The following is a 12,478-nucleotide window of genomic DNA, read 5'->3' on the forward strand; positions in this document are numbered from 1 at the left end:
CTCCTTGCATAATCATCTCTAACAGAAGTTGTGGTTTAGGGAGTAGGTATATATCCTTGAGGTTAACTTTCTATGGAGGCTAAGGTGGATGCTTTCTTCATTCAAAGCACATCTTTTATTTAAAATTTTACCTAAATATAATCAGTAAAGGTCTAAGAATGAATGAGTGAGTGAGTGAGTGAGTGAATGAATGAATCAATCAATCTCAATCAATCAATGTGTGTGGCGTGTGTATATATGTCTGTGTGTATGTATATGTGTGAATCTGTGTCTGTAGGCACATGTGTGTATATGTATGTATATATGATATAAGATTAAAATTCTATCATAGCAATACTGATATGACATGAGTATATTGGCACTGCCGAGTCTGATGTCGATCAGAAAAAAAAAAGAATGGCAACAAAATTGAGGACTTTGTTGTACCAAGGCTAAATGGCAATCACTAAATATAACTCAATAACGGGAGTTCACTATGTCGAGGCTCAATCAGCAAACCATAGTGCACCCAATGAAATCAACTGCTTTCTATCCCGTACGAAAGGACGTGAATGCTGACACAGTGCTTTGCTTTGCTTTCCCCAGAAAGCTAAAAAGAACATCTAGAGACCTACTACGGATGTTTCTATACAAAATGAAGTCCTGCTGAATTCACTGGGGCTGAAGAATGTAACCTCAAGGAAGTAAGAGATACAGGAAGGCCCCAGAATTCCTGTGATGGACTGTAAGGATACAAATAAATAGACACAAGAATGCAGCAGGTAAAGAGAGGATTATCCAGTGGTGGGATTCAGCCGGTTCTCACCAATTCAGGCAAGCCAGTTATTAAATTACTCACCCACCCCGCTATCAAAGTGGATCTTGGGCACTGCACTGCGCTGCAATGGAGAAATGGGCAAGGGAGTGGCTGGCGCGAGAGAAGAAGGCCACTTTCCCTCTTTCTTCTCCCTGCTCCTCCTCCTTCTCTCATGCCGACCACTCCGTAGCCCATTTTTCCATTGCAGTGCAGCACCAAGGATCCACTTTGATAGTGTTGCAGCAGATCTTGTTTCCAAATCAGGACACAAGACCACGAAGGGTAGGAGAATACAGGTTTATTTGTGCAAAAGGTTCAGAGCATTAGCATGGCAAATTCTGAACCCCCAGCTCTTCCTGAGGTGTTACTTTTATACAGCTCACAGCCTCAGCCTAGCCCAGGACGGTTCTCTTATCAAGCTATACCATAACATATGTACTACAGAAAGGAGAAGTAAGTCTAATTAGTCCTTTTGCACAATTCAGCATATACGTACTTATCTTACACCATCTCTTATTCTCCATACCCACCCTTGTTTACAGGAACATGTCTAGTTCTTTGGTTTAGTAATTTCGTGGTTTACACAATATTGTATTAATCAACTTCCATAATATTTGCGATATAAGCTAAGAAACTTCTGCTAATTATAAGAATACTTTTCTGGTAATTTTCCATTCTGCTTCAATAGCAGGGGGGGGGGTGTAATTTAACAACCAGTTTGCCCAGGGTCAGGTTGCCTCATCCCACATGTGCGGTGGAGCTGGAGGATGGGGATGGACCACGCCTCCCACGACAGCAAACCTGACCTTGGGAGAACTGGTTGAATCCTACCACTGAGATTATCCAAAAAGGGCACCACCACCCGGGGGTGGGATTCAAATTTTTTAACAACTGGTTGTGTGGGTGTGGCTTAGGTGATGGGTGTGGTTTGGTAGTCATGTGACTAGGTGGACATGGCTTGGTCATATTATTGGCTGGGTGTGGCCAACTCAATATCACTCACATCGAGGCACGCATCTCCTCGCCTAGCCTCTCATGACTGTGGGGATGCTGCAACAGTCGTAAGTGTGAAAAATGGTCATAAGTCACTTTTTTCAGTGCCATTGTAACTTTAAATGGTCACTCCATACAAGCAAAGTACCAGCAAAAGAGGGGGGGGAAAATCTCCAGAGAAGTTCCAGAGACAGGAAGTCTAGTCCTGCCAAGAATTTAATAAGGGTTAATGCAGAGGCAGTTTCTATAAGCAACACCAGAATGTTTCCTTCCTGCCTTCCTTACAGGATTAGGCCAGTAATTTCTTCTAACAACCGGTTCTCCAAACTGCTTAGAATGTTAACAACCAGTTCTAGCAAATAGGTGCGAACTGGTAGAATCCCACCCCTGGCACCATCCAGAGCCTTATGGTTTGAGTTGGGCAGTCTTACAAAACTAATAAGCAGACAAATTTATGACAACAGTACCTGAATTACTTCATGCCAATAAAAATAAGCTGTATCTTTTTTTTCTGGTTAGTGTAGCTGCTTCTTAAATTACTTATAGCTGCTTCTGCAGCGTATGCAAAGTGCCTGTGCAAGCATGCACATGCAAATATAGTCACTCAGGAGCATGGCTGGCTGGGTAATTCTAGGAGTTGAAGTCCACAATTCTTAAAGTCGCCAAGATTGAACACACTTGCTTTATATATTCAGAAGTACTTCACCCTAAACCTACAGGCAGTAGAAAATGCTAATAAGCTGTGTAAATTCTCCCTGCATTCTTTACAGGGTTTGTGTATTTCTATAATACATATTGTACATTGTGTAGATGCAATGCTAAAACGGGATTATTTCAGGGTAAATCCAATTAGGAGATTACTTCCAAAACTGATAAGGTTTATTGAGCTATTAATTCAACCCATTTTACTTGGTTATATTTCAGACCAGTTAATTTTTAACACAATCAATTAAACTAAAAAAAATAGCACACTGCTGTTTTTAGTATATATAAATGAGGCTATCACTTAAAGAAATCATATGGGCTTTAATCTAATCACTTGAGTCAATCTAAATGTATCTGCATGGGATTTACACAAAGACATAAAGGAAACACTTGGTTTTATTTTTAAGTGATGCTATTGCGTTTAGAGAAAATGTTTTAGAAGAAATATGAGTGTCACTTTACAAAATAGGCTCAATAACTTTTCTTTTACACTTTGCACAGAACCAATGCATGTCTTTTTATGGTGGGCTTGTTTTAAGCAAAACGTTAGTTGATCTATCCTATTTTATTTTGGTAAGAGGGATTTTAACATCAGAATTTACAGGTGGGTCTCGACTTACAACTCTACATGTAGTGAACTGTTCAAAGTTACAGTGGTGTGGAAAAAAGTGACTTATGACCGTTTTTCACACTTACGACCCTTGCAGTATCCCCATGGTTATATGATCAAAATTCAGATGCTTGGCAATTGACTCATATTTATGACGGTTGCAGTGTTCTGGGGGTCATGGGATCACCTTTTGTGACCTTCTGATGAGCAAAGTCAATGTGGAAGCCAGATTCACTTAACAGTTGATAACTTAACAACTGCAGTGATTCACTTAACAACTGTGGCAAGAAAGGTTGTAAAATGGGGCAAAACTCACTTAGCAACTGTCTCGCTTAGCAACATAAAGTCTGGGGTTAATTGTGGTCATACATTGAGAACTACCTGTGCTATTTCATGAAAATGCTGAGAATTATATGTAAAATTATAAAATTACCACTGCCATTTCTAAAAAAGGAGCAATGAGACCTCTTTATAGAATAACATGCAAGCATCGCCCTGATGCTTCTTCATGAATGCAAATGAACTATATATATATATATATATATATATATATATATATATATATATATATATATATATCGCCACAGCCAGGATATTATTGGACATCAGCAGTGAACACATTGGATTTACCTCTCTTCCAAGGCAATGAGAAGCTTCTTCATTACTCACATACTCAGGTTGCCACTGGAAATGATCTTCCTTTATCTTCACTTCCTGGTTTATCAATATGGCATATGTCATCCTCCTCCATGCCAACCTGCCTAGTCATTCTCTTGCTCCTGATGAACTATTCAGCAATGCCTTGTTTTTCCCTGGAGTTATTATATGCCTAGTGGTAGGACTTATCTTCTCATCCTTTTTTCATCCAGACTACACTCTGCCAAGCAAGTGTGCAAACCCTTTGATATCATACTAATACATTTCACCGTAGCAACTAACATCTATGTCACTTTTATTTCATAAAGTCTCCTTCAAGTCTAACTCAACTCAGGGTGACTTCATGGACAATCCATGTAGCTTTCCTGGCCATGGTGGAGAAGTCATTTCCACTGATCATGTGCAAAATGCTTTTCAATTTCCAGTTTCACCTATAATCCTAGTATTTCCAGGTGGTCTCCAAATCAAGTACTAATCAAAGGCAATCCTGCTAAATGTTCAAGATCAGTCATATGGTTGATGCTGTCATCTAGCTGGCTTCATGGCATAGATGTATATTATATTTTTAAAAGATTTTTTTAAAATCCCACTTTTATTATTTTTATAAAGAAGTCAAAGGCAACGAAAATGACTAATGGGCCTTATTCCTTCTATTTCCCCTACAACTGCCTTGTAGGGTGATTTTCTGTTCCTATCAGCAATAGTCAGCTTTCTTCAACAAGTTCACTATCTTCAATGGGAATTATGAGAGTTGTAGTCCAACACATCTGACAAATACATACATAAACAGAAATTTTTACTAAACCTTAGAGCTAAGACCCAGAAGGTTGGAGGGAACAAGGTCAAATTTCACTTGAAGTCCAGATCCCAAAGAATCCCAAAGTTTGGTGTAGTGGTCAAGGAGCTGGCCTAGAAACCAGAAGATTGTGAGTTCTAGACCTGCCTTACCCATGAAGGCAAATTAGGTGACTTCAGGTTAATCACTCTCTTTTAGCCCAATCACAGGGTTGTTCTTGTGAGGAAAACAGAAGGAGAAAGGAGCATTATTTATAAAATAATAAAGGCAGGATTTAAAAACATCCATTAAATAAATAAATATTCAGGGGAAAAAACAGCCATTTCAGTCACTACTGATGTTTTCTGTTGGCATTTCTGTTAAAATTGTGCACGTATATTTGCTAGATCCGTTGTGTTATATTTATTCCCATACGAATACATACTAGAATTCACCTTTAGGTTTCTGCTATTTGTAAAATATAATATATGGACACAAATAAATATGAAGAATTCACCATGTGATTAATTTACCATAAATACCTATCAGTAATCTGCATTATGAGATTATACATCTTTGCTTGTATCTTTTCAACAATATGCAAAACAAATACAGATAGATCAATAACGTACACAGATTACATACATATTAGTGTGTTTTTTTAGAGGCAAACCTTGATTGACCTAGATCAGATATATACAGAAATGGAAGTCTATGGTGGATCCCACTGACAGGTAAATTATAAAAGGGTGAAAACAAATGTAATGAAGAATTGTTGGGTTTTTTTTTAATGTAAATATGTTCATGTTTGTTTTTATATGTTTTTTCTTAATATGAACCAAGCTATTCAGTGCAATATACATGTTTACCCTCAAATATCGAAAAATATACATATTTACCCGCAAATATAAAAAAAACACCCAAAAAGTCGAGTCTACACATAGTTAAGCCATGCATGTATTGCCATATTTTGATCAGCAATACATTTAAAATATCAGATCCCCAATAACTTTTAAGCATCTTTGTTGACACTGCTGGTCCTTGTATCTTGCATGAATCACTGCCATTTCAGTCTTAGCATACATTTACAGGTCCAGATTCAGAACTACATTTGGCCTACAATATGCTTCTTCTTAGACAAAATAGTTCAGAACGTGACACACAGCAAGGAGATCTGAAGGATATGTTCCTTCCCTTTCTTTTTTTAAGCACAGGTGACATGTACCAGGAATCAAGACAGAAAACAAAAAGAAAGAAAGAAAGAAAGAAAGAAAGATGGTACCATTATTGAGATGGGGAAAATGAAGGATGAGATCAGCCAGGTTTTCCAAGCCAACTCACCTCTCTCAGCTGCTCCAGCTCCTGTTTGAGGACATCATATTCCGTTTCCAGCTCATCGTACTGCTGTTTAAGGGTCAGCTTCTCTTCCAAGACCACCAGCCCGTATTCAGCCGCCTGGATCTTTTCATGGGTAGTCTCTGTCAGCTCTTTGGTCAGCCGCTCAATCTCCGATTTATAGTGATCCAGGGTCTCCAAGATCTTTTCTGCAGCCATAGCTTGGGAGGGTAGTGGTGGCAGCAGAGGGGGAGGAGCAGGAGGAGGTGTGGGGGGGGGAGGAAAAGGAGAAAGAGATAGAGAATGAGAGGAAGAAAGAAGGATGGAGACCGATGGGAAGAAGTGGGAGGGAGGGATAAAGGCAGCCACACGATGGAGGGATGGAGAGCAGTTCGCCCTGGGATGTTGTTGGGAAGCGGCCAGCTCCGTCAGCTTAAGGCCAAGGGAGAGGATGGGGTGCAAGATGAAGAAGTAGATGTAAGGGGAAGGAGTCCAAGGCCCCCCAAGGCTGCTGCACCATTTGTCCTTCGGCCGCTCCACATAGGGACAGCATAATTGCGCTGTGGAAGGAGGAAAGGGAGAAATCGGGAGGGCGCCTGCTTCCTTGCCCTCCCCACCCCTCCACCCCCGCGCTCAGTTTTTGCTTATTCAGAGGCACCGGTCCGCCATGTCTCCAGGGCAGCTTTCACCGCAGTCTCTCTCAATTGTCCACCTGCTCTCGCTCTCTCCCTCCCCTTCTCTCTCCCGGCTGCTGCTGCTGCTGCTCCCGCCGCCGCCGCCGCCGCCGCCGCTGCAGCGCCAAAAGGGCGGGGGAGATGCTGGAAATGCAAGTCAATCAATAAAGCAGCAGCCCTGGCTATATACGGTGCGGCTTCAGCCTCTTGGTCCCCACGAAATCGAGTGGGGAAGGGAAGGGGAGGGAAGGGAAGGGAAGGGAAGGAAAGGAAAGGGAAGGGAAGGGAAGGGAAAGGGAAAGGAAAGGAGAGAAAAAGGAAAGGAAAGGGGAAAGGAAAGAGGAAGGAAGGAAGGAGAGGGAGGGAGGGAAGGGAAGGAAGGGAAGAAAAAGGAAGGAAGGAAGGAAGGAAGAGGGGGGAAAATAGCCTATTCCCAAAAAGAGCTGCGCAGGCAGGGAAGCGACCATCCAAGAACGCCTCCGGTTGCCTCTCCCGACCTCTTCCTCCCTCTTCTAAGAACGGCTGGGTGAAAGGACAGCGGGACCAATGACGGCGCCGCCTTCTCCTCCTCCTCCTCCTCCTCTTCAGGGCATCTTTCTTCCCGCACTTGTAACAAACGAGTAGGCAGAGAAAGGCTGCTCTCCTCTAGTCCCGGCTTTCTGCCCCCTCATTTCAGAAACCACCTCCAAGAAAGAGCCCGTGTAGGTATTCAACCTGTCACTAAGAGGATGGAGAGGATCCAGGTGTTTCCCTACCTGATCAGCTCCAGGTGGGAGGGGGATGATAAGTCCTCCTTATTTGAATAAATCGCAGGGTAAAGCACCCCACCCAAGATGGCAGTTGAGGCATGGACAGGGTTTGCAGTCTACTGAGTCCTAATATGATTGGTTTGGGCTTGGTGGGTTGTATGAACTCAGCTATTGGGATTTTTTTTCCCACAAGCCACAGTTTAACAAACTATATGGTGATGAATGCCAGGGATGTATCCTGTCCTGGGTTATATAAGAAAGGAAACAAGTGGAAAAAAGGGAATTCCATGCTGGAGATTCTCAGGAAAGGCCATGAAAATTAAAATGCCAACCTTGCAACGCCCTTACAATGGGGAGACCATCCACATCTGGAATACTTGATGGCCACATTTTTTTTAAAAAAAGTGAAGTGGGGGAAAGAGGGCTACCAAAATTATCAGCCAGCTTGGAATACTTTCCTTAGGAGAAAATATTAGGATGGTAGGGATTTTCTAGCTTAATAATAAGATAGTTGAAGGGAGACATGATTGAAACATTAAAAAAAATTATACATGGCAAAGGGGAAATGGCCATGAAGGTTTTTTTTCTCTGTCAAAATCTTAAACCTGTCTGGGGGGGACATTTAAAAGAAATAAAGCATTTTTTTCACACAGTGCAAAATTAATCTCTGGAATTCATTACCACAAGGGAAGGTTCTGGCCAGTAAACTTGGATGCTTGTCAAATGCACTTGGATAAAGACTTGAACCATCCAAGAAGTGCTACTGGTCTTAAAGACTCAATGTATCCTCTGGGTTGGAAGCAAAGATGCCTCCGAATTCCAGGTGCAGGAAAACAACAAGAGGGAAAGGATGCATCAAGACCTCTTGCTTACAAGCACCATGAGATAGCTTTGACCCCAGGGGTGGGATTCAAAATTTTTAACAACCGGTTCTGTGGGCATGGCTTAGTTGGTGGTGTGACTTGGTGGTCATGTGACTGGCTGGGTGTGGCCAACTCAACATCACTCACATCGAGGCACGCATCTCCTCGCCTGGCCTCTCGTGACTGTGGGGATGCTGCAACAGTCGTAAGTGTGAACAAGGGTCATAAGTCACTTTTTTCAGTGCCATTGTAACTTTGAATGGTCACTCCACACAAGCAAAGTACCAGCTGAGGAGGGGGAAAAAAACTCCAGAGAGGTTCCTGAGACAGGAAGTCTAGTCCTGCCAAGAATGTAATAAGGGTTAACAGAGAGGCGGTTTCTGTAAGCAACACCAGAATGTTTTCTTCCTGCCTTCCTTACAGGATTAGGCCAGTAATCTCTTCTAACAACCAGTTCTCTGAACTGCTTAGAATGTTAACAACCGGTTCTAGCGAATAAGTGTGAACTGATAGAATCCCACCCCTGTTTGGCCTCTATGAGAAGGAGATGCTGTACTAGTAAGAAGAGTTTCAACCTGATCCATCATGGGGGTTCTTATGTTCTATGCCAGAAGTCTCCAACTTTGGCAACTTTAAGCCTGGCAGACTTCAATTCCCAGAATTCCCCAGCCAGCTTCTGGGAGTTGAAGTCCACCAGGCTTAAAGTTGCCAAGGTTGGAGACCCCTGTTCTATGCAATTATAAGTAACATGGCATATTGTTTAGACCTACTTAATCTGACCAACTTCAAACCAGTGTTCTATTTTTTTCCCTACTTCTGCAAAATCGGTAATGCCAAACATGATGTTATTTCTAATGGAAATATTAAAAGGACAGTAGAAAATAGAAAACAGAGTGGCTATCGGTATTTATGCCATCATAAAACGTGATATTTTGCTTTGAGGAGATTTGTTTCCTGGCGCCATATCAGTTCCTTCATAAGATGCCTTCTCTTTTAGCCACATGACTTCTCTTTCACTCCCAAAGGTGTTTCCTGTTACATCACAGGAATATTCCCAATGCTGAATGACACACTCAGATAACCTTCATTATTTTTGAGCCTAGTAATCCCAAAGGTTTGTTTATTTCTGTGCTTATTACAATGCCATTACAATGGACAACTCAACAAATCAACTGCTTCCCCACAAATGAATAAACAATCCTGGATAGTCAAGCCAACATCTCATGGTCAAAGAGCTCCCTTACTAAAAGCCCAACAACTGGTTCTCATTCTGCATCCCTTTTAATTTATCAGTACTTTATGAGTATCAGATAGCAATGGCACGTAGATTTATATACAGCTTCATACTGCTTTACAGAAGTCTCTAAGCCAACATATTGGCCCCAACAATTTGGATCCTCATTTTACCAATCTTGGAAGGCTGAGTCAACCTTGAGCTGGTCAGGATTGAACTCCTGGCAGAGAATCCACCTGCATTCATTCCTGATTTGGAGCATCAGTTCAGGATTCCTCTCTGCTAAACACTTCAGTAAAGCATTGGATCAGTGGTCTCCAAACTTGGTAACTTTAAGACTTGTTGATTTCAACTCCCAGAATTCTCCAGCCAGCTGGCTGGAGAATTCTGGGAATTGAAGTCCACAAGTCTTAAAGTTGCCAAGTTTGGGGACCCCTGCATTGGATGACCAGGTTTGGTAAGTTTTAAATGGGTTGCTAAGATCCATGATTCTGTAATGCTATGTTTTAATTTCCTCTGGTCTGTCAAGATATAGGATACCAGATGCAGGAAGCAGGAGATGGCTAGACAAGATTTTACATTACAACAGTGTTGAATAACCTCTCAGTGTCACCCTACCCTACAAAGCCTTGTTGCCTTTTCTTGTTATTCAAGCAATTTAACCACATCCTTGGAATTGGGTTTTCCTACTGGTGCTTCCTTCAGGTAGGCTTTTTCTGCTCCAGATTGATCCACATATACCTTCTTATCTCAAAAACACTTTGCACAAATTATGCAACCTTCCTTCCTTTTAGACAACATCGTTCACGTAATCTTAATGAAGGTCCTTAGATGCAAAGGGAAGAAGTCTCCAGCTTCTTCCAGCTTTATCACAACCCCTCAAGATAGTCCATCTTATGATATTGCCCCTGGTGGCTTCTTTGTAGCTGTTTACAATCTTGAGCCACTTGTCTAAGTTACCAGATATACTTTGTTTGACCATATATCATGCCCCCCTTGCTTTCTCCTCATGGAAGTAAAACAAATATGTTAGCTAATTCAGGGGTCTCCAACCTTAGCAACTTTAAGACTTTGCTGGCTGAGGAACTCTGGGAGTTGAAGTCCACAAGTCTTAAAGTTGCCAAGGTTGGACACCCCTGAGCTAGTTGACAAAATATCATCATCATTCTTTAATATAATGCATCACAGAGAAATACAGTATAGAGTAGATCATGCAAAATACCATATTAAAAAACATCAAAATAAAGAGAGTTTCTGTCATGCCCCTGGTGGAGGGAGAGGAGGAACAGGGAGTAGAAGTTTGGCTCCAGAGGTTGTGGAGGAGGCTGGGGAAGGGCAGAGGCCGGCTGGGCACTCAGAGAAGGACACAGGCCAATCCCTTCTCCATCCTAGGGCACACAGGGAGGAGAAGATAAGGGAGAGATGTGGTCTACTAGGGAGGAGAGGGCTTTGATCCTCTTCATGGGCTGCAGCTGTTACAACTGTATAAGAGGACAGACATGCGTAAGGGCGAGTGCTGGAAACAAAGTATGGAAATATTTCTAGTTTATTATTCCTTTCTGAGTTTCCCAGTGAGTGTTCTGATATCTGTGGACATCTTCAAGCCCTTGTCTTGCCTGGTTTGTGTTGTTTTTTACTCTTTCAAATTTAAACGGCATTTCCTCCTTCTTGTAACTGCTCGTGTGGGAGTTTTTTTTAATCTCCTGTCAAGGATATTTGGAGCTTGGAAGCAAAGTGAAGGAATAAAAGGGGCTTCACCTGTTTTTTGTGACTCTGTTTATTTTGTATCCCACCCTGGGCCATCACAGTTCCCCAACACCTTATCAATCCAGGAGCCAGTCCCTACCGTCTCACTGTAAAATCATGCACATGTCTTAGCTTTGTTGAAATAAACAATACTACACCAGCATATTTTGCATTGTCATTATATCTCTGATTCATAGCCATTCTTTCCTTTGCTATGGTACCGTGAGAAAATTACAGTGCTGCTTTAAATCTGTATATGTTTTTTTTCATCTTTGTTTAAACTGTGAGTACAGTTCCAATTATGTTATAAATAGAAGCCAAGGTTCATTCTATTTATCCACCAGCATGGGATGAAAGCACAGCCTATAGGCTTCACGTGTTATTTTAACAAGCTGGTTGCTATGGAATATAATACTGCCTGTTCCAATCACAGGGAAAATCTGGGGCTAACTATTATGTTTGTGAAGTAAGATTGGGAAGGCAGAAAGTGACATATTTAGCTTTTTTGTATTGGTATAATATTTTATTTATAATATGCCCGTACACTGTGCCTTGCTAGCAGTGGCCAAACAAAGCTACGATGTTCTTTTAGGATTCACCACTAGGAAGTTTATTTGCTACAAGACTTAAAGTACTCATAGAGAAGTATAAGGGAAATATCAGCCAAATACATACCCATCTTTTTTAATTTATTTTTTAATTTTAATTATGAGAATACAACACAATATATCCAACTTAGCCTTGTTATACACATATATACAGTATTTTACTTCATCATTTATACCAACATGCCTACCACCCCTGTCCTATTGTTTCTTTTATTTTTCTTATATGTATCCATTTCATGTAATCATAACTATGTTTATTCTTATACCTATTATCTTGTAAGTGATTGACAAATCAAAATTTTAAAAAAATATTAATAATTAAGCTAATCATAACTACTAATGTTTTGACCTTGTCTTCTGCTATTTAGCCATTGATAAAATTTATTCCATGTTTTATAATATTTAGACTCTCCTTTGTCTTTTATTTCTAAAGTTAACCTATTTGATTCTGCATATGCCATAATTTTTATTATTATTTCTGTTTCTGGAGGTATGATTTCATTTTTCCAGTATTGTGCATATATTATTCTAGCTGCCATCAATACATGTACTATTAAATCCATCATTTCCTTCTTAATTTTTTCTGATACATACCCATTCTAATGCCAGATCAGGGAGAAAAACTATCTATGTACTCACTAGGAGTTGAAAATGGGTTAATGGCACATAATCAATCCCTCTACTGCCAGAAGCTCCATTGAGGCAGAAGAAAAATCTGCAGGTGTCCTTGACT

At 40.9% G+C, this 12,478-nt stretch overlaps 1 protein-coding gene across 6 annotated transcripts in view; it reads right to left on the reverse strand.

Moving 5' to 3' along the window:
* Window positions 1-7,177, reverse strand: part of BICD1 (BICD cargo adaptor 1) — a 131,879-nt gene extending 124,702 nt beyond the window's left edge. For 3 of the 6 annotated variants that reach the window (XM_087935025.1, XM_087935023.1, XM_087935024.1), the window contains exon 1: window positions 5,878-7,175. In XM_087935025.1, the coding sequence (XP_087791151.1) occupies window positions 5,878-6,090 (213 nt within the window). In that variant the 5' untranslated portion in view covers window positions 6,091-7,175. Of the gene's footprint in view, window positions 1-5,877 lie in introns of all 6 variants that reach the window. The other 3 variants (XM_087935022.1, XM_087935020.1, XM_087935021.1) reach the window with 2 other exon arrangements.
* Between the last annotated feature and the right edge of the window lie 5,301 nt (window positions 7,178-12,478).

Source organism: Pseudonaja textilis, chromosome 5 (genome assembly GCF_049901715.1).
Source record: "Pseudonaja textilis isolate UNSWEBS1 chromosome 5, rPseTex1.2, whole genome shotgun sequence".
Taxonomy (NCBI): Eukaryota; Metazoa; Chordata; class Lepidosauria; order Squamata; family Elapidae; genus Pseudonaja; species Pseudonaja textilis.